Here is a 27,440-nt window from a genome sequence, read left to right as displayed (position 1 = left end):
ATTTCCGTCGCGCGCATGCCGGCGCCGATGCGCCACAATCCGATCGCGTGCGACACAATCCCGGGGCAATTCAGGTACAATCGGCGCAAATCGGAAATATTCGGGTAACACGTCGGGAAAACGCGATTCGGGCCCTTAGTAAATGACCCCCATTGATTTTTGTTGTTTTCATTCTGTCATTTTAAACCTCTAAAGTAAAGAAAACTGTACTTTATTGGAAAGCGAGTAATGCTGGTACAGCCCAGGAAATTCTCCAGGGATGAGACTGAACACTGGAAGACAGAGAAATTCTGCCGATCAAAGCACTTCCAGATGTTGGTAATGTAGGAAAGGGCTGTATGGCTGCGTGTGCTAGGGGTCTCGGGAGGTGATTTTATGTGACCATGTTTCCTTAACAGTAAAACAACTATTAGAGGACCCCACAAGAAGGAAAAAGCAAACAAAAATACATCTGTGTGGTAGCACCTACATTAAGGATGAGTTCATATATGAAAAATGACTTCCAGATTTTACCATGGATTTAGCCACGGATTTGAAACAGAACCCAAGGATGATTAGTCCATAGTGTGGGGCACATTTACTTACCTTTCCAAGTCACGATACCCGAGATGCGTTCCCCGACGTTGATGCTCAGAGCCGCGACCCACGTAAATCCCGCACCCGATATCCTGCATGTGTCGCTCCCCGCTCAGGTCCGCTGAAGTTCACTTTCTTCTTCCAGGTGCATGTCAGTGCTTGGGTTGCGACACAAATTTGAATGTTAAATCCTGCGCTTAGTAAACCCCCCCCGATTTGTGTCACGTGAAAGCCGTGGTGATTGCGTCACAATCCGATCGCGTGCAACACAATCCCCGGCGCTATCCCCAAAAAGTCGGGAAACACAACGAAAATGCAGCCATGGGACTATTAGTAAATAGGCCCCACTGTGTCTAGTTGCTCTATGTGTTTACCTACAGGTACGGTCAGGAATCTTTCATACATACATAATACATGATACAAGATCACCAATCTATCAAAATAGCATACATGTCATTTAGGCATTTTCCTAATAGAACAAAATGGCTCCAGTACTGTATGCCAATGGATGTGGATGTGCCTCCAATAAATGTGGCACATCCATACATTTGGTGCATTTTACAACCACATAGCTGACCCTTTAACCACCAGCCTGTTATGCAGCAAGATGTCCAAGCATTTTTTGCAATTTTTTCACCATCACCTTTTAAAAACCATAATTTTTGACATTTTCAGTCCTCCTAGCTATATGAGGGCTTGTTTTGTGGGCCGAGTTTATTTTTTTAATGGCCCCATTTAGGGGTACATAGAATGTATTGATGAACTTTAATTGAGCCTTAAAGGGTTTTTTTTCCCCATGAAACAAGTCAGTGATGAGACAGATCACGAGAACGGGGGGTCCGATGGGGTCTCCAGTCGGACCCCTTGTCGCTCCTCGAGATGAGCTGTCCCATTCATCTCTATGGGGCTGACGGAGATTGCCAAGCAAAGCTTCTTGGCAAGAGATGAATGGTGCAGCCTGGACATGCTTGTCCTGCTCCTCTGTTCACCTCAGGAACAACGGGGGGTCTGACTTGGGTACATTGGACCCCATCTGACCCCTCATCACTGAGACCTCCACCAATCCACAAGTTAGACCCTATCCTGGCCTAACTTGTTTCATTGGAAAACCTCTTAAAATGAGTGAAATTAAAAAAAATGCTACCTTGTTGCTTTTTAAAAAAAAAATTTTAAACTTAGAATTTTGTGATTCATTTACGATTCTGCGTCTGGACCCCTGGTATTTCTCTGGTTATATAGTTTTAAAGGAAACCTACCATTTGATTTAATGCATTATGAAGCAAATATACCTTGTGAATGCTGTAGCTACACTGATGCAGGATCATATCAAGGTTAATCCCAGAGTTGAGTGGTTCTGCTGAAAAAAACAATTATAACATTAAGGACCTTGGGAAAGCTGGGTCAGGCTGGCTATCTACATTAACACATTACACACAGAGCTTTTCATTACACATGGAGCTTAGTCAAGACATGACTAATCAACCTCAGCTGGATCACTCATACACATCAGCTGGGGGATTGGTGCAGCAATTGATTATTCTGCTTTCAGGCACGACCCAGGTGTAACGGGTCACACAGACAACAGAACTAAAAGTCTCTATGGGAAGAGTCCGGAGGGAGGAGTCTGTGGACCAGTGGACCCTCTGGACCACCGCAGGAGATGGTATGCAGCCCGCAGTGGCAGGAAAGGTACAGGGATGTGCTGGAAACAGTCCAAGCTTGGGATGACAGCAGCAACACAGAGGAACACTGGTGACACTGGCACGGACTGCAGACACCGCTGGACTGGAGACAGGAGCACCAGAAGCGTATGGGAACGCTGTAGACAGGAGACACGGAGGCGTCTGGAAATGCTGGAGGAAAGGACACACCAGGGGCGTATGGGAACGCTGGAGACAGGAGACACAGAGGCGTTTGGAAACGCTAGAGGAACACGGAGGCGTCTGGAAAAGCTGATGGGCAATCACTTCAACAGGAACTGCTGTGGGAAGCGAGGTGTGGAAACCTTGGAAGTTCCATAGAATGCTGAAGATCCGGCCAGGAAGGAAGGGAGGAGACGGATTATAAGGGCTGAGCCGGATTAGCGAACGCCAATCAGGAGGACGCTGGCCCTTTAAGGCTTGAGAAGTCCATGCGCGGACACCATTGATTACATCATCCTCTCCTGCAGTGAATAACTAATGTGCTAAGAGAAGCGTTGAACCCGCAGAAGCGAGACAGCTTAATTATCATCATTTTATAATTGTTTAATCAGCAAAACTATTCAGCGCAGGGATTAAACAAGATATGATCCTGCATCAGTGTAGCTACAGCAGTCTTAAGGTAAGTTTGCTTCATAATGCATCAAATCAAATCAAATGGTAGTGCAACACCCCTGCCAATGTGCAGGCAGTGGAGTGTTTGTGAATAAGCCCCTTGTTTGTGTCTCCCTGTACAACTCACTTCACAGGATTATACAACTATCTAAAGGCAATTAGTAGCGGTAAATACTGCCTGGAGAGGCAAGGGTTAAAACTGTTTAATATTGTTATCCAATGATGTTCCAATCTGTAAGCTGGAGTGTGATTGGAGAGTGAGCACCACCTGACCAGGAATAATAAAACCCCTGGACAGGAAGTGACAAGTCCTCTTTAGGCCCAGCTCCTGACTGAGGAGCACCTCTTTAGGCCCAGCATCTGACTGAGGAGCACCTCTTGGAACCTAGTTCCTGACTGAGGAGCATCACCTTAGAGCACAAGCTCTTGCTACAGGCCTCATGGGCCTCAGCTCTCAACATAGAACACACACTGAGAGAAGGAGACAGTGTCAGTGCACCACTAGCACAGACACACAGAACACCCAGGACAAAGCTGCAGCTTCCATACCTGGACACATCTACCTCCCAGCCTGGTAGTAGGCTACTACTAGGCTGGTGAATCTACTCCTGAGGATCACTCTCCATGACCACTCCAGTAATCTGAACTTCTCCAATAATCCGGCATCTGTTCTGAAATCGTTTGGCTCATTGCCTGCAGTTGTTTCAATGAAGAACCGTGAGTTACTTTTACACAACATTGCCTCCGTCTGGTCCCTGTATACGCTGTACCATCAAGGGCTCCCCCATCCACTACCCAGGGACATATACTACGGACACTAAAGGGTTGCCCCAGGGAGATTCAGTACAGCAGCCTCTCCCTCTCTACAATTTCTTGCACACACCACCTGCTGGAAACCTGCCAGGCTGTAGGACAGCCCTCCGGTTCCCATACCAAGCACCGTGACCACAGCGTGCCTAGGCCACAACCGCCAGCCACTCCAGTATCCTGGGCCCCGCTGCATCCAGGCCCCAAGTAAAGGCTAGGTCCCAGTGGGGGATGTTGCAGTAGGTCAACCAAAGCATTAACCTTCTCCTATTTAAAGGGGACCTACCACCACGATTCTACCTATAAAGGTAGAACGGGTGGTAGGTGGATGAATGGGACGTGAGGATAGCCCTTTTTTGGGCTAATCCTCACGTCCCGGCTATCCTTTGGTAAACATTAATAAGTCTGTATGTAAATTTTTTACGAGGAGCTGCGCGCCAAAGATTACATGGTAGGCGGGGGAACGAGGCTACTGGGGCGTGGAATAGCAGCGACGTGTAGCCTCATGTCCAGCTACTCCACGCCCCAGTAGCCACTTAAAAAAATTTACATACAGACTTATTAAAGTTTACTAAAGGATAGCCGGGACGTGAGGTTTAGCCCAAAAAAGAGCTATCCTCACGTCCCATTCATCCACCTACCACCCGTTCTACCTTTATAGGTAGAATCGTGGTGGTAGGTCCCCTTTAAGCACTATCTCAGGTGAGCGGTATAAAGTAGGATGATTGTTCTCCCTTGCCTGACTGTACTACAGGGCGCAGTGTGCTCTCTCTATTTGTGGTATATTATCAGTCACAATAAAAAGAATAAACACCAGCTCCAAGCAAATGTCACCACAATAGAACACAGACTTAAAAAAAAAACTGTGACATCATTGATATAGACACAGTTTATAAATTCACACACAATATTGTGACATCAGCATAGTAAAGCACAATCTTCTGAAACAACTTAGTGACTTCATCATCAATTTCTGTAGGATGTAAATGAACACATTACATTGTAACATCATTAATAGAGCCCTGCCTGCACTTCTACAGAAACAGCAACAACAGTAGAGCACAAACAGACATGTATTATTATTGTGTTAACAATACACATCACAATAGAGAATAAATCCAGGAATACATGATAACGACATAATAACAAAAGAGAATATCCTATGAATAGAGCACAGCCTATAAATACGTAAGCACACTATTACTATATCAATTCATTATGGTACAACCTAAAAATATACACACACCTAGGACATCATTACAAATCGGTGACATCATTACAATAGTCCTACAATAGAGCCTATAAACACAGAGTGGGGCAGATTTACTTACCCGGTCCATTCGCGATCCAGCGGCGCGTTCTCTGCGCTGGATTCGGGTCTGGCCGGGATTCATTAAGGTAGTTCCTCCGCCATCCACCAGGTGGTGCTGCTGCGCTGAAAAGCAATGGAACGCGCTGGAGTTCACCGAGCCAGGCTGAGTGAAGGTAAGTGCAAGCTCCGTGACAGATTTTTTTGTTTTAAAAGCGGCGGTTTTTCCGAATCCGTTGGGTTTTCATTCGGCCACACCCCCCGTTTTCCGTCGTGTGCATGCCAGCGCCGATGCGTCACAATCCAATCGCGTGCGCCAAAATCCCGGGGCAATTCAGGGGAAATCGGCGCAAATCGGAAATATTCGGGTAACACGTCGGGAAAAAGCGAATCGGGCCCTTAGTAAATGACCCCCAGTGTATTCTGACATCATCAAAGCAGCCTGTAAAAACTGTACTCCATTTACAGAGCCGGGGCTTCCATGGAAGGTGGCAAGTAAAACTGTACTTATTAATGTAATGTGCTGTGGAGCTGTATTAGGCATGACAACATTGTTTTGAATTATTCCTGCACTATGATATCCTGTAATTACTGCAACATCATTTTTATTGTTTCTGTACTGTGACATCACTGTGTTAATAATAAATAATAATAAACCATTTATTTATATAGTGCACACAGATTACGCAGTGCTGCGCAGAGTTTGCCAAATCAGTCCCTGTCCCCAATGAGGCTCACAATCTAATCATCCTCCCAGTATGTTTTGGAGTGTGGGAGGAAACCAGAGGACCTGGAGGAAACCCATGCAAACATGGAGAGAACATACAAACTCTTTGCAGATGTTGAGCCTGGGACTTGAATGCAGGACCCCAGCGCTGCACTGTGTTGGTAATAATTGTACTATGATATCTCTGTATGTATTATCACTGTACTGAAGTCTTTATATATATATATATATATATATATATATATATAACTTTGAATGCTATACTATACATATAATCCTACATCTAGCATGTAATATATACTTCCCTAAATGCAGATAAGCATGAACACACCCTATTTGACTTTTACTGGAAAGTCATTATTAATACTCACCTAGAACATGGAAAGTAAAAGGAAAATAGAATTATTTTTTTTATTATGGAAGATACACAATCATGTGAATAATGTATGTACAGTTAAGGTTTAGCTTCACCCCAGCATTTCTTTAATATACCTTTATTACTGAAATTGCTTATGACCATCATATTATAAAGCAATAGACCTGAAATCTGTGTGCCCTTCCTTACTTAAACCATATAAACCATAGTGCCCCTTTAATAAACTTCCTTACAATGCCACAAATAAAGTACTTGGAGTAGTCCATCATCCAAACTGATAGGAGTTATCTTAGGGTAGGCACCATCATCTGCAGCTTCTTCAGTATGTGGCGGAATACGGCATTTCAGTATCATCAGATAAAGATATTCACTCATGTTGTTGCCATTCATTCAATAATGAAACATATTTCAATCCTGTGAATTAAGCTCAATCAGGCGTCCTGCAAAGACAGCTGTAGTTCCGATGACACAGACAACCATGAACAATGCGAGCAGAATGTGATCCAGCACCATCGCCACAAACTTCCATTCTTCTGAAGCCTGCATAAATGAGAGGAGAATGAAGATAGTCCTTCCAAAAGTTACATTTTCACCAGAAGCAAGGGCTACTAGGGGAGCATTGTGGGGGAACAGTGACTGCTGGATTGGCACTGTAGCTACTGGGGGGCAGTGTGGGGCTCTGTAACTGCTGGGTGAGCCATGCGGATTCTGGAGGTGCGCTGTGGCTACTAGGGGGCACTATGGCTACTAGGGGGCAGTGTGGCTACTGGTGGGCACTGTGACTATTAGAGAGCAGTGTGGGGGCACAGTGACTGCAGGGGGCACTGTGGCTGCTGGATGGGCACTGTAGCTACTGGTGGTGCAGTGTGGGGGCTCTGTGACTGCTGGGTGGGCCATGAGAAGAGACTTTTGGAGGGGTACTTTGGCTACTGTGGGGGGGCACTGCAACTATATTGGCTACTGTGAGGCACTGTGACTTGGTCCTTGTGGTTCTTTGTCCTCTATGTAGTAAGGTTGGTTGCTTTGCTGTTTCTATGTAGTAGGCTTGGTTCTGTTAACATATCTATGTTATAAGATTCTGGCCCTGTATCTATATAATAAGCTTTAATCTGGATATATATATATATATATATATATATATATATTAGTAATCTTGTTTCTGGTAATGTATCTCCATAGTAATCTGGTATATGGTATAGCTCATATGTAACAAGTATTTATATATATTAAATTGGTATGAGAGGGCACAAAATTTGATAGTCTTCCCCATGTGGGATGGAGGCACTGCTGTCCTCGTGTAAAACTGCACTGCAGGGACATCGGCCAGAGTTGCCCCGGGGCCTACCAAAACCTGGAGCCGGCCCTGGCTACTACACTAGGTGAAAAGATAAGGGCACATACTTTTAAGCTGAAAAAATAAAAAATAATGTTTTTTGTCCAATTTATGTTTGCACCAATCATTTTAGGATAAATGTACCTAAGTGTGAAAGAAAAGGCATAAATGGATAGCAATAAATGTATTCTGCAAAAGATACTTGTGCACATAGAATCTCTAGAAGTCCATATTCCAGTATGCCGCCATATAGTGCCACCAAGAGACATTTGACGCTAGTTGTTGTTTGCCACTCGTGGTGTTTTGTACTGTGATGTTATATTAGGGGGCCTTAATGTATTTGGCTCACACCATAAGAAGAACAAATGAAAGTCACACAAACCACATTCAGAAAGGGTTTCAGAAGTTGGTAGACTTGCTTATTATTGGTCTTATTATATGCTAAAAAATGAGCCAAAAAAAGTATCAGGAAACCTAAAGTGCAGGAAAAGTGTCAGGATTGAAGAGCTGCCCAAATTGTGCGCCAAAAAAAAAAAAAAAGCTGTGAGTATTGTTAAAGGAGCTAAATTGTGGCGCCGACATATAATAAATAAATATAATAAATATGGATCACAAGGCACAGCAACAAAAAAAATAAAAAATGTCTGCTAAATAACTGGCAGAAAGCAAATAAAAAATGGAAAAAAAAGTGTTGGAGAAACTGGAAGAGCAAGAAAGTGTCAGGATGCATAGGTTGCGACCAAAATTGAGCGACAAAAAAAATTCTGTAAATCAAATAATAAATTACCCCCGATGATCACTTTTGTTAATATACTCTGTTATCTAAAACCGATAAAACCTTCTAACCTTATTAGACTCTTGGTCCGATTTCATGGTCTCTGCGATATACTTCACTCCTTCTATAGCGCTCTTCACGTCAGGGTTCTTTAGGATGGGAGACTGGTAAACCACTGCCGCAGGACCCAGTTTCCCAGATATTTCCGATATATCAATGTCTTCTGCAAAGATCTTCTGTTTCTCTTGTGACGGCCGTTTCATGGTAGAGAAAAACATCATGTTTGGGATTGTTTCGATAAAAATCTGAATATAAAGAAGGGTGGTCATTGCATTTTGCAGTACGAAAACATGGCTTCTAATAGATAAAATGGATAACATTATAAATTATTTGACAAACTAGCAGTACTACTTTTTACATGTCTGCGATCATGTTCATAATATGAATTTCTTTATTTGAATGAGCAGCATGCAGTACTATATTTCCCCTGTAGTGGCCACTGCAGGATAAGTGTGTTACAGGACAAACCTTCCCTTGCTGATATCATCTAGTTACTAGCTCCTGAGACCACTTTTACTAGCTAATAGTAAAAGGGGTCTCAGGAGCTCACCCTGCAGTACCCAGCTGATTGCCATGTTTCTTTTTCTTTACATGGTTTTGTATTGTTTGGGCAACCCCTTTAAAGAAACCATATAGCCCCTTTAATTGTCAGCATAACAGCATAACTTACCTTCCTCACCCAAGGTGGCATTGTGTGAGTGCTTGGGGAACGATGATGAGTATTAATGACTATGACAGTAATAATAATTGATGCTATGACTAACACCATTGTAAATAACATGTATTTTCCGATCAGCGGCACCGCACTGGACGTTGATGGGATCAGTTCAACAATAACCAAAAGAAACACAGTCAGGGACACCAGAACGGAGATGCTTAGCGTCATTTTCTCTCCTGTTAAAAGCACAAAGAGAAATTGGAACATTAACTTAGCCCGAACCTCGTCCTCATTAACCCCTTTTATGATAAACTGGAGCATCGTCCAACATCAGTGTATGAACCCATAGGCTGGATTTCTACAAACTCCATAATCTTGTAGATATTATGTAGGAAATATTTCTTTAAGAGTAAAACTAAATAATAAAGACCAGCTTTCATTCTTTAGAATGGGATATTCAATGAGATCATATACTGTATGTATATACTGTACGCCACCTCCGAGTTGATATAGATTTGAGTTATTGTTAAAGGTAGGACTGCAGATGTCTATTAATAATCTGTGGAGAGGAGCTTAAAGGGGTATTCCCATTTCAGGAAATAAATATTTTCCAATATACTTTCTGTATCAATTCCTCACAGTTTTCTAGATCTCTGCTTGCTGTCATTCTATAGAAAGCTTCCATGTTTATCTGTACAGCGCTGCGGAATCTGTGTGCGCTATATAGCACCGATCGAGGGTGTTTTCACGTTGATCGCCGTGAATGCTACCGGCGGCTTCAAAAAGATGGCGGCGCATGGGCGCTGCCATCTTGCCGCGGATCGTCGCTCCCCGATGACGTCACCGGGAGCGGTGATCCGTTGCCATGACAGCTTCGGGTCTCACGAAGGCCCGAAGCTGTCTCATTTTAACCCATTCATTACAATGTGCTAATTGCACATTGTAATGAAGGAGGAGGAAAATCCCCATATACTGCCATACTGCAGTATGGCAGTATATGATAGGAACGATTAGACAACCTAGGGTTAAAGTAACCTAGGGAGTCTGAAAAATAATAAAAGTAAAAATAAAAAAAAAGTTTAAAAAAAAATTATAATAAAAAAAACCTAAAAATTCAAATTATCCCCTTTCCCTAGAACTGATATAAATATTAATAAACAGTAAAAATCATAAACACTGTGTCAGAAAATGCCCGATCTATCAAAATATAATAATGGTTTTTTACTACGTTTAACCCTGTAACGGAAAAAAAATTATAAAAAGTGATCAAAAGGCCGTACAGGCCTAAAATTTATAGCAATGAAAACACCATCTAAAGTCGCAAAAAATTATACCACTCACATCTCCGTACACCAAAGTATGAAAAAGTTATTTGGCGCCAGAAGATGACAAAATCCCCCCAAAAATTTTTGTACAGGAGGTTTTAATTTTTGTAAATGTATGAAAACATTATAAAACCTATACAAATTTGGTATCCCCGTGATCGCTGCAACCCAAAGAATAGAGTAGACACGTCACTATGAATTGCAATTTGTTACGCAAAAAATAAGCCATCACAGAGCTCTTTATGTGGAAAAATAAAAAAGTTATAGATTTTTGAAGGTGGTGAGTGAAAAATGGAAGTGAAAAAACTAAAAAAGGCCAAGTCGTTAAGGGGTTAAGATTAGGGTAGGATACACCAGTCTCCGCCATTATGTCACAATAATATCGATCATTATGGAAAGTCGTATAGAAGCCCTTCAAGATCATGTATGAAACATTTCTTACTCCAAAATCCTCCGTACCTGAATCAGTGGGCAGATAGAAAACCAAACCCGTCAAAAAGGAGAAAAGCAGACAAGGAATGATGACATTGACGATGAAGTAAAGTGGAAGACGCTGTAAGACGAAGTGGTAGGTGATATCCAAGTATGGGACATCAGGACAGCATGTGTATGTCACCGAATGTTTCCAGCAGCGGTAATCCTTCATCAACCACTCTCCACTCTCCATGAAGTTACTGAGATCTGGACGATCACTTTCCTAAATAGTAGAATATTCCATTTAGCAAATGTAGTTGAATGCGTTCAATGCTTTCACTGATATTGGAGAACACATTACTTGAATGTTGTTGGCCAAAGTTAACAATTTTGTCAGAACAGGCTAATTATCTAATGTAATGAGGTTTCTAGATTCACTCCCTGCTTCCTGGTTAGAACACATGCATGCCTAGCCAGGCTGAGGCAAGCATATACAGTATGTGTATGGGTGGGAGTGACTCTTTGTGGGACCACTGGTTGTGACACTGCTTTAGTAATGTTAATGCAAATCTGGGAAGAATGGACAACTCACAAGGGAGTGGTGTCCAAGATAAAGAGGAGGATGGGGGAAAAAAACCATGTGGAACATGTGGTGGGACACATTTGTGTAATAATAATAATGTTCTTAGTCATGAACATATTGATCAATGGTTCCATCACTGTTTTTGAGTCCTGCTGGCCTGTCACCAATGTAGTAGGGCAAAGCACTTAAAGAAGGACGATTCATTTGCATTGTACAATTATTTACTATTTCAAGTTTATAAAAAAAATTTCTTGGGAAAAAAAGAAGGATGACTCGGTGATAATCGGTGAATCTGGTATAAAATAAGCCTTTGCATGTTTCAGCTCAGAACTTAAAGGGATGTTTTTATTTCAGCAAGTTAATGTTATTGTTTGTATGATGAAAAGTTATACAATTTTCCAATATACTTTCTGTATCGATTCCTCACCATTTTCTAGATCTCTGCTTGCTGTCATTCTATAGAAAGCTTCTATGTCTACATCCAAGGGACAGAAATCTGACCATGGTCATACAGGTGCACGGCTCGTTATATCAAACAGCTCTGATTACTCTCTGTGATATAACAAGCCTTGCACCTGTGTGACCATGGTTAGATGTTTGTCCACTGGAAAGAAACATCGAGGGTGGTGGCACATGTGGCGTTTTGAACCAGTTTTTGGCCTGTTAAAAAACAAATTTGTTTAAAAATGCATGCGTTTTTTGAAAACCCATCCATTTTGAGCTTTTTTAATTAAGATAATTGTGAAAACGGACAAAAACGCATGCATTTTTCAAAAACCCATGCGGTTTTAAACGTATGCGTTTTTTAACGGACTGCTTAATAACGGCCTAAAAACGGGTTCAAAACACCACGTGTGACACCACCCTGAAGCTTTCTATGGAAAGAAAGCAAGCAGAGATCTAGATAACTGTGAGGAATTGATACAGAAAGTATACTGGAAAATTGTATAACTTTTCATCATACAAACAATACTATTATATTGCTCAAATAGGAATATCCCTTTAAGCCTTTGTCAAGTTCTGAGCTGAAATGCGTTCCAAAAAAAAATACTCTTATACCACAGTATCAGCACCTATGACCTACTCTGTGCTTTGTCTTAGTAATGTTTATGCCTGTGTTCCCAATGTTATACTACTACACTGGTACATCTAGCACAATCCGTTGTGTCGCCCCAAGGCATACATGGCAGCTCCATGCGTCACTGATTAACAAATATATTAATTTGTGGCAGAACTACATGTTACCATAGGATCCTAAGTGTAGGAATTTCCAATCTGTAATGACATAAGGACTTGAGGGTCTATTCACATCTGCTCTGGATCTTCCATTTATAACAGAAGCTACAATACAGTCACTGATCTGTCATACACTGAATAGTAGCTGAGCAGATCAGACCCCAGTGACACTGCTGATATATCACTGGAGAACTATTTCACATCAAAAACTTTGGACCTCTGGTTGGAAATGTGAACAACAACTTATGAGGCATCCAGCCAGTCATATACAACATATGAGACTAGATGTATGATAAGGATTCATGAAAATACACCATAACCATTGCCATTTTAATGGTCAAATCATATAATATGGATAACTTCAATTTACAGGCGGTCCCCTACTTAAGAACACTCGACTTACATACGACCCCTAGTTACAGGGTCGGACCTCTGGATATTGGTAATTTATTGTGCTTTAGTCCTAGGCTACAATAAACAGCTATAACAGTAATCACAGGTGTCTGTAATGAAGCTTTATTGTTAATCCTGGTTCTTATGACAATCCAACATTTTTAAAATCCAATTGTCACAGAGACCAAAAAAGTTCTGGCTGGGGTTACAATGATAAAATATACAGTTCTGACTTACATACAAATTCAACTTAAGAACAAACCTACAGACCCTATCTTGTATGTAACCCAGGGACTGCCTGTATTATTATATGTTGTGAACACAAAAAATGATAAATTAAGTAGCTAGAAATTTTACAAAACATTGACCCATTGACCAAATCCTGCATTCAGTCCTTACCGGGTTTATGACCACTAACTTGCCGTCGTAGGTCCACGTTCCGAGTTTCATGCTACAGTTCTGCTGGTCGAATGGAAAGTATGTGACTATAATTTCACAGTAACTTTTAAAAATGGCTGGAGGGGTCCATATAATCTTTCCTGTATAATCCAGGAGGACTTTTGTATCCTTTACAATTGCAAAGTCCCCATCTGCACTATAACAAAATTAAAAAAAAGATCTTTATTCACATTCACAAATGTTTCTACATATTAATTGATATACAAATTGTTGTAACGATATAATATAAAACTAAAGTTATTCCAGACTTTGGTGGCTGTTCATACAGGGGAGCACTACTTTGTTGTCAGTCTATTGTTTCGGGTTGTTGGGCTTATACTAGGATGTGGTGTCCTGTGCGAGCCTCATTGGTTTGGAGAATAATGCTAAATTATGTTTATGTATATAATATTGTACTATTATACATAGAAGACTTATTCTTGGAAATATCATTAACTCTAGAATTAACAACAACTTTATATAGATGATACCTATTAGATATATAGATAATAGATGTAAGATAAAGAGACAGATAGATAGATAGATAGATAGATAGATAGATAGATATGAGGTAGATAGATAGTCAGACAGATAGATAGATAGTTGGATAGATGATCGGTAGATAGATAGATAGATAGATAGATAGATAGATAGATAGATAGATAGATAATAGATAGATAGATAGATAGATAGATAGATAGAAAAGCGAGATAGATTGATAGATAGATAGATAGATAGATAGATAGATAGATAGATAGATAGATAGATAGATATGAGGTAGATAGATAGATAGATAGATAGATAGATAGATAGTCAGACAGACAGACAGATAGACAGATAGATAGATAGATAGATAGATAGATAGATAGTTGGATAGATAATAGATAGATAGATAAATAGAAAAGCGAGATAGATAGATAGATAGATAGATAGAAAAGCGAGATAGATAGATAATACCTATTAGATATATAGATAAAGGGGGACATTAATCATAGTTTGCGTTTTTTGTGCGCAAAAATCGGGCGCAGTTTGTTAATTTGGCGCATTTATGTGCCATTTTCTGGCGCACTGCAAAATCGCACTTAGTGGTTTTGAGTCCCTGCGCCGTATTTGACATAGTGAGAGGCTGCTATAAGGATGTTTAGCTTCATCCGAAGTCTTTCTCAAGGAAAAAGCTTTTGCTTGAGAAAGGCTTCGGATGAAGCTGAAATGTAGCAGCTTGGGAATAAACACCACTTGAATTATTCCACTATGATGGAGGCATGGATGGATGGATGGACGGATGGACGGACAATTGAGTTACCAGCCATATGATAAAAACAGAAAGTGAACTGATCTTACTTGTTGTAAAGAACAAAATCAGGATGCCAAATATCACTGGAAGGAATTCGTATTTTCTGGATCTCGCCATACTTTGCTGGGTTCCATTTTAAATTCACATCTACCCATTGCTAAATAAAGAAAACAAAATATATTAGTGTCATCTTACATGTACAAAACATTAACCATAGCTCAAGTCTATTGTGACACATATTTATACACATAGAGCTGTAGAATTTGAACAAAGACCTGAATTTTTTTGTCTTCGTGTCTCACTGACCTCCAGTGGATGTTAGGGTGCATTCACATGGAGGTATGCCCAAAAGGAGGAGAGGTGAGTGCTACTCACCCCTCCCCTCTCCATAGAAAATAATGATATATGGACAAAGATAGAGCAGCACTCATTGTTCTCACCACGTAAGGAGGACGTATATCGAATATATGTCCCTCATATATGTTCACAAATTTTGTTTTTGGGCATAAAATTATGTGCACATAAATGTTGTAGTCTCTTTTTTCTAGTCTCTCTTCTATCACAATGCAATATTTGCAGTGAAATTATCTGACCATATCCACCTATTGGAAATGTAACAGGACTTTAAAAATTTAGTGCCAATATAGGGTGCTTCTGTTTTTTTGGATTTGATTAAGATTATGATTGCATGCAGCAACCACTAGGAGGCGCTTATTGCTTATGTTTTTGCATAACTGATCTTGATGAATGCTGGTGAATACAGTTTCCTCTAGTGGTGGCTGCAGGTAACAACTATGACTATACTACTAGCAGGGGAAGCATCACATTTTATTGTCACCTATTGACAAAACATGGACGTCTATGTCTCTACTTTGCATCACAAAGGGAATCTGTCACCATGATTTACTAGCTGTGCCAACACATGTCACCCATACCTTTGATTTTATTGTACTTTATTATGTTTTATTGTGCCAAAACTTTAGAAATATGAAAAATAGAGAGAAGTGCTGTGGCTGGGCAGCTCAGGGCTCTGGCTCCAGATTTAGCTGGACCCAGGTGTGACAAGACAGGGAAGAATGAGAGAAGGTGCTGGATGGTGTTTGCGTGCGTTTCCTCCGGTTTCCTCCCACACTCCAAAACATACTGGTAGGTTGATTAGATTGATTAGATTGTGAGCCCCATGGGGACAGGGACCAATTTGACATGCTTTGTGTGCACTATATACGTAAAGAATTATTATTATTTTGGTGGAAGTGCAGCAGTTATTATTGCTTTGGAGCTGGAGTCCTGAGGTGCTCCGCCCCAACACCCCCCAGAGCACTTTAGCCTCATTTGCATATTGATAAAGTTAACTTTTTGCATAGAAGGAGCAACTAGAAAATAAAAACAAAGGTATGGATGACACGTGTGGTATAGCCCTATGTAACAGCAGTTAGTTTGTGTAGGCGAAACGCGGTGACAGATTCCCATTAAGCATAAACTAGGCACACAACAACATAATATTAATTGGTTCATCCAGGTATTATTCTCTCAACTATATATATATCCACTGACTATGAGGATAACAATGTCCACACTTTGTTTATTAATAGCTGGATGCTCCATATATTTTTTCTTCACAGAGATAAGATGAAGCATTGAGAAGAACTGGATGCCGGGATCTGACCATGTCTAATCCACAGTGATGATCGGTGCAGACAAGAATTGCCACAAGGATGGATACAAAGCCGTGTATTCATCGGGGTAGAATGAGAGTAATTATATTGGAATGACAGCCACGTGATGAGACGACGAGGGGGACGCCATGAGCTAAAGTTCAGTTTTATCTACTGATTCATAATATCCCCAAATATATAACTACTGCTATCTCCCATTAATGGATTTTCCACAACTGTATTCATTTTAAGGACCTGTCACTTTTCCTGACATTTCCGTTTAAAAGATACTTGTATTTTTTAATAACTTGAAGCTATTATTCATATAATTCTATATTGTGCCCCTTCTCTATTATTCCTATTTGGCATTTATGAAGAAAATGACAACTGGGTGGTACCAAATGATCTTATGGATTGGTTGTAAACTAAAAACAAGGATGTTCAACTTTAAACAAAATCTATCATCAAAATAAACCAGGGGCACGTAACCATAGTTCCAGACACCATGACTGTGGTTATCATCTCATTGGTTTCCTTCTAAACTTTTAAAATTAGCATCATTTTAAAAGTTGATTCAAGAAGAAAGGAGGCCATAGATAGCAAATATAAAAAGATAACCACAGTCACAGTGTCTGGATCTATGAGTATTTGGATCTATGCTAGTATTTAATGATACATTTCCTTTAAATTTTAATGGTCAACTTTGAGGTCCGATCAACAAAACTTGATTTGTCAAACGGGGTTTAGGTAAACACAAATGCTTATCAGTATTGTTCTGGGGCTCTTTGGGCCCACCAAATAAAGTTATTCTGGGGGCCCACCCTTCACCATATTACAGGAAAAATCCTGTAGCCTCAAGATTACCGTATTTTTCGGACTATAAGGCGCACCGGGTTATAAGGCGCACCATCAATAAATACCTGCTTAAATGTCTAGGTTCATATATAAGGCACACCGGATTATAAGGATGAATGACCAGCAGGTGGCAGACCTGTGCACAGTTCAAGGCAGCTGTTGTCTGTAAGTACGGTTCATATATAAGGCGCACTGGACTATAAGGCGCACCTTTAATTTCTGAGAAAATCAAAGGATTTTTTGTGCGCCTTATAGTCCGAAAAATACAGTAGGTTGTCTTCTACAATATCTATAGGGTCCAGGATTAGGTTAGGGCCTCTGGTGGACTTGCAGTACCTGGCACAGCTACTTTTAGCAATGAGGCACTGTGGCTTTATTTACAACAAAGAGAGAAAGGGACCTGTGACATTACAGTGACTATGTGCAGTTGATTATTGTGGTCCCAGATTTTCAAGGTTTTACAACCTCATTATTCATAAGATAGTATAGATCATTTACATACAAGTCCTGGAATTCTTCTTTTAATTCCACGTCCCAAAAGGAGACAAACAAAAGTAACATTTACATTATAAAAGATGCACAAACCTGCTTGAGACGAACATTTGTTGCTACAATTTGATTGACTTCATCCTGGAAACATATGAAATGATAGTATGAGTTGTAATATTGTATTAAACTACTTAAAAAAAGTTTGCGCTATTTGGCTTCAAAAGCAAAAAGTTCATTGTGCAATGATATTATATCATGAATGCAGGGCTTTTAATTTGGTGAATATAATGGCGATTTCTTCATCTGAAACAACAGTGGTGGGTATAAACCCACAAAAATGTCAAGGATAATAACTTGGCATGTGGCCTTGAGCATCATTTTTAGCGTGACAATTATGTCTCGCCCTTCAGAAGTCAACTAAATGCACAAGAACTCACTCTTCTTAAAGGGTGTCTCTCAGGTCATTGTGGTTCTGGGGCACAGAGTTACAAAACTCTTCACGGTGACTAAGCTAATCTCATATGTTTGCAATAACCATATACTGTTGATTAATTGTTAGGTGTTTTCTTGGTGTTTTCTTGGATGTTAAAATATGAACAGCATGATAAGGAGGACTGTTTAAATACCAATTTAGATTGAACAAGGAAATGTATTGGGTATTTCATGGTACAAACACCTGTTGTGAAATTTGCTGTTAAGCTCCTTGTTAAAGAAAGGCAAATTGTGCAAAAAATAATAAAACATTGAAGAATTGGACACACATGCATTCAAAGGCATGCAGAAAAGGTCACATTAAGTTAATCTGTAAAGGTTACAGTGCACTTAAGGTTCATCCTGGAATTTCACCCACAAGCAAAATATCCCTCATTATTTGTGAGTAGTAAATTCTAGCATTGACCCTTCTTAAAAGTTCATACCACATTGATAAGCTGGATGAGCTGTAATCCAACTGTGACCACCACTTTATCACTGAATGTCTCCACTGGACGCACAACTTTGTTGTAGTTTGCAAAGAGGTCTTTAATCAGACGCGTTTCATGTTCATGGGAGAGAGAGGCTCCAGCTGTAGAGATAGAGAGAATATATTATAGGATGTAGGCGTCCGGGAAGCTTATATATGGGGGCTGTCAGCAGGCTGGTGGGCAATTGCGACTTTACTTCCATCAACAGTGAATTAGGGCACATTTGTGCAGTTTGGTAAAGGTAAAATAGCATTATTGGGAAAAAGCATGGTTAGGCTACATTCAGCCAAACGTGTGCCCGTCGTACCATAGCACGCCATGCACACGTCGCCCCCCCCTGCTTGCCCCCACACTCTCTATTGAGATGCATGGCACATGGTGCCATAATATGGAGAAAGATAGGACATGTCCTATCACGGCACGGCAACGCTCAGTGTGCCCATTGCCGGCCAATGGGGGAAATATATACAACATATATATGGCGGCTGTATATATGTCCCCCTATGGCCGTGTGAATGTAGCCTTAATACTGTTTTTTACAGATTACAAATGTGCAAAACACATACCGTATATACTCGAGTATAAGCCGACCCGAGTATAAGCCGAGACCCCTAATTTCAACACAAAAAACTGGGAAAACCTATTGACTCGAGTATAAGCCGAGGGTGGGAAATGCATTGGTTACAGCCTCCCAGTATATAGTCTGCCAGCCCCTGTAGCATACAGCCTACCCAACCCCTGTAGCATACAGCCTACCCAGCCCCTGTAGAAGAAAAAAAAAATAACACTGTACTCATCTTTCCGACATCCCCCATAGGTCCTCTTCTGCCTCAGACGTCAGAAAGGGGAGTTTTGTCTTTATGTTTTTAGTTGACTCGAGTATAAGCCGAGTTAGGGTTTTTGAGCACAAATTTTGTGCTGAAAAACTAGGCTTATACTCGAGTATATAAGGTATGTCCTTTACGTACAGTACATAAATTAAGGAAAGAGCTTTTAATGACACTAAATACAGTATATTGGGGCAAAAATGTACAAAACTATAGAAAAAAAACTAGCAGAGTTTCCCTCAACTGCATAAAAATGCATTTAAAACCCTATTGTATATAATAAAAAAGTGGGGTTATTGATCAAGTGTTTCCCACACCATTGGGAAATCATGTAGATCGGTGGGGGCCCAGCAGCTGACCAATGTGCCTGCTTCATTCATTACTATGGGACCACTGGAAAAAGCTGAGTGCAATGCTCATCTAATTCCTGCAGTCCCATCTGTTCATAAGAAAGCTGAGTGACAACCAACTGAAAAGCCATATTAGCTCCCACATGGTTTGTCAACAACCCAGTGTGATACAAGGGCCAAAATTGTGCAGGGAAACAGAAATAGGGATGAACCTCTGCTTAAAGGGGTTTTATTTTCTAGAGGTCCAGAGCGGCTATGCCTCAATACTATTGTCACACAATGGGGCTCATTTATTAAGGGTCACTGCACTTTTGTCGGACTGTGCACTGGGGCTAAAATGGCTTGTATAGGTATTTAAGAAGTGCGTGCGCTGGGATTGTGGCACATGTGACCCTTTTTGTGGCACAACTGCGCTGGCTTCCACGCGACACAAATTAGGGGACGTGCCAGTGGTCGGTCCTGCTGATTCGGAACAAGCGCGGTATTTAACTTTTACATTTTTTGCAAGTCCTATGTTTAAAATGCACCACAAAAAAGATGGTGAACTCTGTCGGACCTGAGCGGGGAAGTGACACATTTATGTTTCCTGGTGCACAATCTTAGTGAATCGCTGCACGCAGCATTATAGAAGCACAATGCGGTCACTGTGATCTCCAGTGACCGGGTAAGTAAATGTGCCCCAATGAATATTAGGGACATCTGGGGTCAGGCCCACAGCAATCATGCATTTATCCACTATTCTATTGATAGGTGATAACCATTCCTCAACACTTCTAGACAATGGAAGGAAGAATGGAATTTGAAGACAACAATCCCTAATCCTCATTAGGAATTATTTATACACAATATAATTCCCCCACTCTTCGTGGCTCTACACTTGTAGACTTGTACACTTGTTGTATTTTCCAATGGCTTCATTTACAGGGTACAAATAAGATAACAATACAAATCTTTTAACTTTCATGAGGAGGAATGGAGGAATGGATATTTTTTTTTTTTTTTTTTTTAATAAAAACATTGATTCAGTTCTTGTATGATATAAAACAAATGCTTAATTATTTATGTGATTAGTGGTAAAGGAGACACCAAATATGTACAGGTAGTCTTAAGTTTTAGAGAACAAGTAACATCTTTTTAAGAAGAACTCATTTATGTATGTGTCATTATAGTCTGAGAGCCATAACTTTTATTATTAGGACTTGCTTTTTGTGGGATAATGTTTCAATAATACTACTTTGGGTCACATCTGAATTTTTGATCTCTTTTTTAAAAAAATGTAGGAGATAGGAAGCATAAAAAATTAAAAGGAAGCACTCTTAATAAAAGTGGCTTTATTTTGCAAAAGTTAACACACAAAATGGAGAACAGTTTTTCCCATTATTATGTGGTTATTGAGTAAAATTTTTCGAGGTCATAGCAGAACTGTTATTTTCTCCAACAATAAAACTTAATGGGGGAATTCATTAATGTGTCACAGGCTCTGACAGAGCAGGAGAACACTAGTTTTTTGTCATGATGAATCTGTTGCAATTTTAAAATAGTTGATTTCCACTTTTAGACCTGCTTTTAGCTGGTTTAAACTGTGTACCACAATGTGCCGGACCCTCCTATTTTTGGGGGCACAGAGACTATTTCCCACCCGACCATGTCCCCTTTTCCCAAAGAATCTTGCGCAGGTGGTTAATAAATTTCTCTCTATGTTTCCTGTGCCTCCAAATGGGGCCATTGGAAATCATGTACCGTATCTTCCTAAATTAAAAAATGTAAAGAGTCTTACAATGCAACAACACTGAAAAAAACTATGTTTGGCCTAAAATTTCAAAACACAGTGGTCACTATGGAATTTTAACTATAAACATTGTATTTGGTGTTCATAAGGACTAATTGTATTCAACCCCTTGATGCCCAGCTCCCTCTAACATAATGGGCTGAAAGCTGCCAAGGGAGTGTGGAGAGGGCTAATGGACACTCCGTACACAGGGGGTGTCAGCTGTATTATACAGCTGACACCTGCCAGTAACTGCCACAGCTAACAATGCTGCACATGGGCCCGGCCTTCTGTAAATGCTGATTGGCGCCCTCTATGACATCATCGGAGGGTGTTAATTGTTTGTCACAGTTGTCAATTGGTGCTGTATATTACTGTCTGCAAATGGTTGCCTGTAATATAGAAGCAGTATATTGTATATGTGATCAGACCCTTAAGTACCTTAGAGGGTCTAAAATAATAGTAAAAAAAATTTAAATGTTTTTAAAAATATGAAAAAATTACCCTCTTTTCTCCTTATCTCCACGCCTGTGTAGCAGCCTAATGATCAGGCCATCATTAGGCCATCAATTCCTCAGTCAAGCTTTAACTTAAATATTTTAACACAGGCCGCCCAGAGGTCCTTCACTGGACCCCGAGCAGAATCAAAGCCTTTCCTATCTCTAGTGTAGGTGCCGAGGCTGGACTGTGTTGCCACCTGCATGACCTGATGTCCTGCGATATTCTTCTGAAGTGGCGCTAGTGGCACTTAAAAAGTAAACAAATAAACCAAAAAATCTTAAAATATTAGCTATCCTGCATTCCAAAATATAATCTCCTTTATGAATGAAAAAAAAGGATCCAAACTGATGCATTTTTGTCATTTTGCCTCCTGTGAAAATCCGAATAAAAATGAAACGGAGGTACAGTTGTACAAATGGTAAAAAAATGGTAAAAATTGACAGCAGTTCCAAATGTTAAAGTATGAAAAAGTTACGGGTGTCGGAATAAGATAGCACAAAAGGTTTTTTTTTTATGCAAAGTTTTTACATTTTTTTTTATAAAGACAAAAAAACCCGACCAATTTATACAGTAAATTTGGTATCTCTGTGATCGTATTGAGCCAAAGTGTAAAGGGAGGTGTCATCTGGACCGTACAGTGAAATCTTATAACAAAGCCCAACAGAAAATAGTGCATCTGCATTTTCGATGCGAATTCCAGCACATTTGGAATTTTTTTTCCAGATTTCCAGTACATGGCACAAAAAATACAATTGGTGCCGCAGACAACAAACCCTCATATGGAACTATGAAAAAACAAAACTCAAAAACCTAAGAAACACTGAGCTTCAAGGGGTTATTACATTTCATATTTCACAGCCTTTATATAACATTGTATACAATGTCAAATAAATATTGATATTATTGATATTCAATAATATTTGTTACTTTAATATTATATTCCAATGTTAAAAAATGGCAAATTACGCATCCAGTTTTTCTCTGAATGTAAGATCCAGACTAGTATAACTTCTGCTTTAAAAATTCTGTCTTATCTAAGACCCTTTTGGCATGAGATTTGCTGTCAGAGGCCGGACCTTCACAACAAAATGTACTACAGAAGAATTCACTGTCCTAAAATATCGACCCACACATTATACACACAAAAAAACAACATAAACATCTACGGAACCAACTGAACTATCACACATTCTAACTATATTTGTAAGTGCAACAGAGGCTTCAAACCTTATATGCAAAATACAGGAATAAATGATCAAAGCGACATTACAATTATGTACCAGGGCGATTCCCACTCCAACATATGTGTTGTACAATGCAATAAAAGTGATATATAAAGTAAAAATATTAAAAATACCTGATGTTATGAAGAAAATAAGGCTTACGATAGTAAAATCCATTTCCTTCCTTTTCTCCCAGCTCTCTTACACTTTGGTTTGATGCCGGGAATGATGAAATCTTAGACAGTTGAAACTTGTCTGGTGTGTAGGACACAGCCGCTTCCGGTGCCATGGATTGGAATGAAACTACTGGGCTATTATTGCTCTCCACCTGTTCCCAGGGACAGCTGAGCCTCTGGGAGCTTGGAGAAATGATAGAGCAGACATGTCTCCTACAAGTTATTGGTTCAAGTAGAGTTACAGAGGGTTAAGCCCATCTTATTTATATTCCCCATTAATAAATTATCTCTAATTTATACTGTACGTAGGTGTGTTTCTATATCTCTGCCTGCAACCAAAAAATCAAAATGTGGTCTTGGACGCCATGAAGGCAGTTTTGTAAAAAATACTGTTGTCTTTATGATTTTTTAATCTTTTTTTTGTGTGGTGTTCGGTTTGGTTCCATTTTGGTTGCACCTATGCAGGATTTGTGGTTGAAGGGTGCAAATGTTAACAGGACTAAACAAAGGTTATTGTTTTTGTTGACTTTGTCCAAACATCAAGAAAAAATTTGGTTCGGAACCCAGACTTGACCCAGAACTTGGCCCCGAACATAAACCACATTGAAGTCAATGAGTAGCCAAAGTTTAACATCCAAAAATGATTGTAAAATGGAGGCAGTAAGAGGTAGAGGGCTGAAAAATGCTGGCCTTTGAAAAGCTCTAAAATTTTTTAGGGTTGTGGCCGTCCCACAATACAATCATTTCCAGCAGCCACTACTATTTTTCTCGGCAGGCCATCCCTGACCAGCACCAACAGCTGATACTTCCACCACCAAGCATTGCCGGTTATCACTCCTTCCGGTTGCCTCCTCCTACTACCCTGCTTCCTCTTCTCTTGCCTCTTAAAACAATCAGCCTCGGGCCGGCACCACCAGTTTCAGCAGAGTCATGGGGAAACGGCAGCAAGCCGCACTGAAACTCATCTGTCAGGGCAAAAGCCCATCCACTGCCAAAAGTAGCGAAAACCCTAGACTAACTCACTGGGACAATTGAAACTATTTACAAAAACATAAACTATTTACAAAAAGTAAATAGTGCGGTTCAGGTCCGCTTAACACTAGTCTCAATATCTTTCTATATTTATACTAGTAAAGGATTTTTTGGGGGTTCTTTGTTATATTGATACTAAGGACCTATTCTGGGCTCCCAATATGTTTCATCTGTACCTTGCATCACTAATTCCCATTGTGTCTCTGTAATAGTATCCCCACTTATGTGCCATTTAATGCCGATATCATCTTTTGTAGCAGTATCCTTGATACAAGGGCCTTAGTATAGACTGTGTATAGGCTTCCACATTTATTCACTATTTTACACATATTTAGGACTATGAGTCCCATTAGTATGGGTAGAACACTTAGCGTTTGCAATACGTTTACAAATGCAATGCAAATTCCTGAGGACAGGGCTTGGCTAGTGAAATACATGCGAACGGTAACAAGCATTGTGCGCGTGCAAAACCCTGGGTTCTGGTTACCGATCGCATGCCTTTGACTGGAAATGCAGATGTAATTGGGCCGAGCCCTGCCCCCGGCATTTGTAAACTCAATAATAAACGCCATATGTGAATGCAAGTCAAGGATTTTTTTCATTTTGGGCTTTGGGACATATTTATATAACTGTCTTTAAGGAAATCTACCATGGGGAATCTAGTTTCTGAAAGATTCCCCATGGTAGATTCCCTGTCCAGTAAGCAGCTGCATCCCGTTTGTCACTAATCCAGGGATGTAGCTGCTGCACAAATAAAGTTTAATGATTCAGTATGCAAATTAATCTCTGAGGCTACTGGGGGCATGAGGTAGCCTAAAGACAGCTCTAGGGGGGGTGAAGGCTACTGACCTGCCTCTATCCGCCCGTCTCTGGCATTATTTGAGCTCTGTGCCAGCGCAGTAGCTCTCTGCCGTCACGCTGCCCGCAGACAAATGGGAGCTCCCCAGCAGCAGATGAGTTAATTAATGAATTTATTAATTTGATGCTGGCCCAAGTCAGGTGAACCTACGCAGTCTCCTGCCTGCTTGGCAGCCCATATTCCTTGATTTCGGCTGTATCTTTCTTTTTGACAGTCCTTGACACTACAATCTGTCATGGAGTCTTACTAGGTGCCATCGTGCCATAGGTGCCATCACTGTAATTCAGGCAGAGTAAAAGGGTGTGTAAATTAAATGTTTTATTTTACGTCAAAGACAAAATAATGTGAGCTTATCAATAATATATCACAATGTGGGGAAGCTTAAGATGCACCGACTTTTGATGTTTCCCCCACTCCACGTGTAACATTGGATACACTAAGAGACCAGACTAATTCTAAAGCATAGCTACTAATGCACCGGCACCGGAGTGGGTGGTCCCCGGCCTGGCTCACTGTGCACCCCAGCATACCCCACTCCACACTCCTTTCTGCACACTTAGCATGGAGGTGATGTTAAGAGGGGAAAACCACAGGTCGCGTAGCAGGAATTACAACTTTATCAGGGTTCATATGCGTAGTATATCATATTCGTATAGCTCAGACTCTTTTTACCTAATATTCATGACCTAGTATTAAGGATTTCATTTGAAAGTTTGTTAGAGTATTAACAGGCACATGTCTCTTAATAGATTTGTTGCATCTTGGGTTGTGTTGAAGTCAAGAAATGTCTAAAACAGGTGAAAATTTGATTCAAAATTAGCTCTATTTTCTATCCTTAGTCATTGCAAATAGATCTTCCCCCCATGGAGTGGCTAGTGGCAAGTCACATATCTTGGCACAAGTTTAAGATTTTAAGAATTTTGTATAGTGACTCTGTGAATGAATAGGCAATATCCTTTGTGTAGTTTACTCAAAAATAAAAAAAACAAATAACATTCTTACAAATCTGCCCTATTGGTTGTACCAACTTTGATTGTTATTCCCTGTCCACTGTTCAGTGAAGGTCCTCTTATTGGGACCCCTAGTGATCATGAGAACAGACCCCGGCACAAAAATGGGTGGCGCTGTTGTGACTAGCTGAATTAAGAAGCAGGTCATGCATGGGTCCTGGTGCTTCATTCAAAAGTACATGAGTGGCGGATATTGCCAAGGACATCTGTCAGATGTCTGTGCCACTCTCATTTACTGTCTGTGGATATGCTGGAGATAGCTGAGCACCATGCCCGGCAATTTCTGGTGCTCCTGTAGAATTGAAAGGTGCTCCAAGCAATTAGTGAGAAAGGGACGCCTGTTCTTGTGAATTAAGAGCTCCATTTTCAAGATCGGTGTAATTTTGATTGATCAGATTGTTATTGCCTAATCTCTTTAGGGATAACAATCCCCTTTAAAAGGAACCTGTCACCACATTTTTACAAATACAAATACAGTGACAGGTTCCCATAGAGCCCTCTTAACTCACTGACATCCTTTTAGCAAAAATTGTTTCCCTTACATGCCCATGAATCAACTTTATGTTATATTACCTAGCATCATAGGCTACGTGTCCTGCTTGGACAGCCCCTCCGATCCCCCCCTCCCCATGTCCCATGCCTCTTCTCAGCATTTAGCACTTAATGTCATGTGACCAGGGTGATGTCATCTAAGGTCCTTTACCAGTTACATTTGCAACATCTACCCCATGTATGTATTTGATTACATGAAATCGCAGCAGCCTTCATGGACTTCTACTCCACCCCATCCTCCATGGAGGCTGGCTGTGATTTGATGTGCTTAGATACATACATGGGGTAGACATTGCAAATGTAACTGGTAAAGGTAACAGAGCTCTCTCCTAATGTTCCATACAGCAGCATGTCCTAGCAGTGAGACCTGTCAATCGGGAAGAAGGATTTGTATTATCAGAAAACCCAGGTATACACAGGCGCGCTGCTTGGCGATGGATCAGATATCATATTTATTCAGGTAGATAAAACGGAGAACGCATTTCGCGAGCGAACCATTCCCTTAATCAGGTCCAAATGACTAAAAATTTACGTTTTAACTACCTAAATAAAGGGAACGGTG

The 27,440-nt window shown here is 40.4% G+C and overlaps 1 protein-coding gene across 1 annotated transcript; it reads right to left on the bottom strand.

Annotated features, from left to right (window-relative positions):
- Positions 1–4,604: 4,604 nt before the first annotated feature.
- LOC140075586 (acetylcholine receptor subunit alpha-1-B) lies at positions 4,605–23,560 on the bottom strand. The gene is made up of 9 exons (XM_072121675.1): positions 23,384–23,560; positions 18,536–18,681; positions 17,715–17,759; positions 14,667–14,776; positions 13,287–13,482; positions 10,721–10,958; positions 8,949–9,172; positions 8,290–8,523; positions 4,605–6,650 (listed from the first exon to the last, which is right to left on the bottom strand). The coding sequence occupies exons 1-9, from the start codon at positions 23,424–23,426 to the stop codon at positions 6,519–6,521; spliced, it is 1,368 nt and encodes a 455-aa protein (XP_071977776.1). The 5' UTR covers positions 23,427–23,560; the 3' UTR covers positions 4,605–6,518.
- Positions 23,561–27,440: the final 3,880 nt, after the last annotated feature.

Source organism: Engystomops pustulosus, chromosome 8, assembly GCF_040894005.1.
Source record: "Engystomops pustulosus chromosome 8, aEngPut4.maternal, whole genome shotgun sequence".
Classification (NCBI taxonomy): Eukaryota; Metazoa; Chordata; class Amphibia; order Anura; family Leptodactylidae; genus Engystomops; species Engystomops pustulosus.
This window is presented reverse-complemented; position numbering and strand designations above follow the sequence as displayed.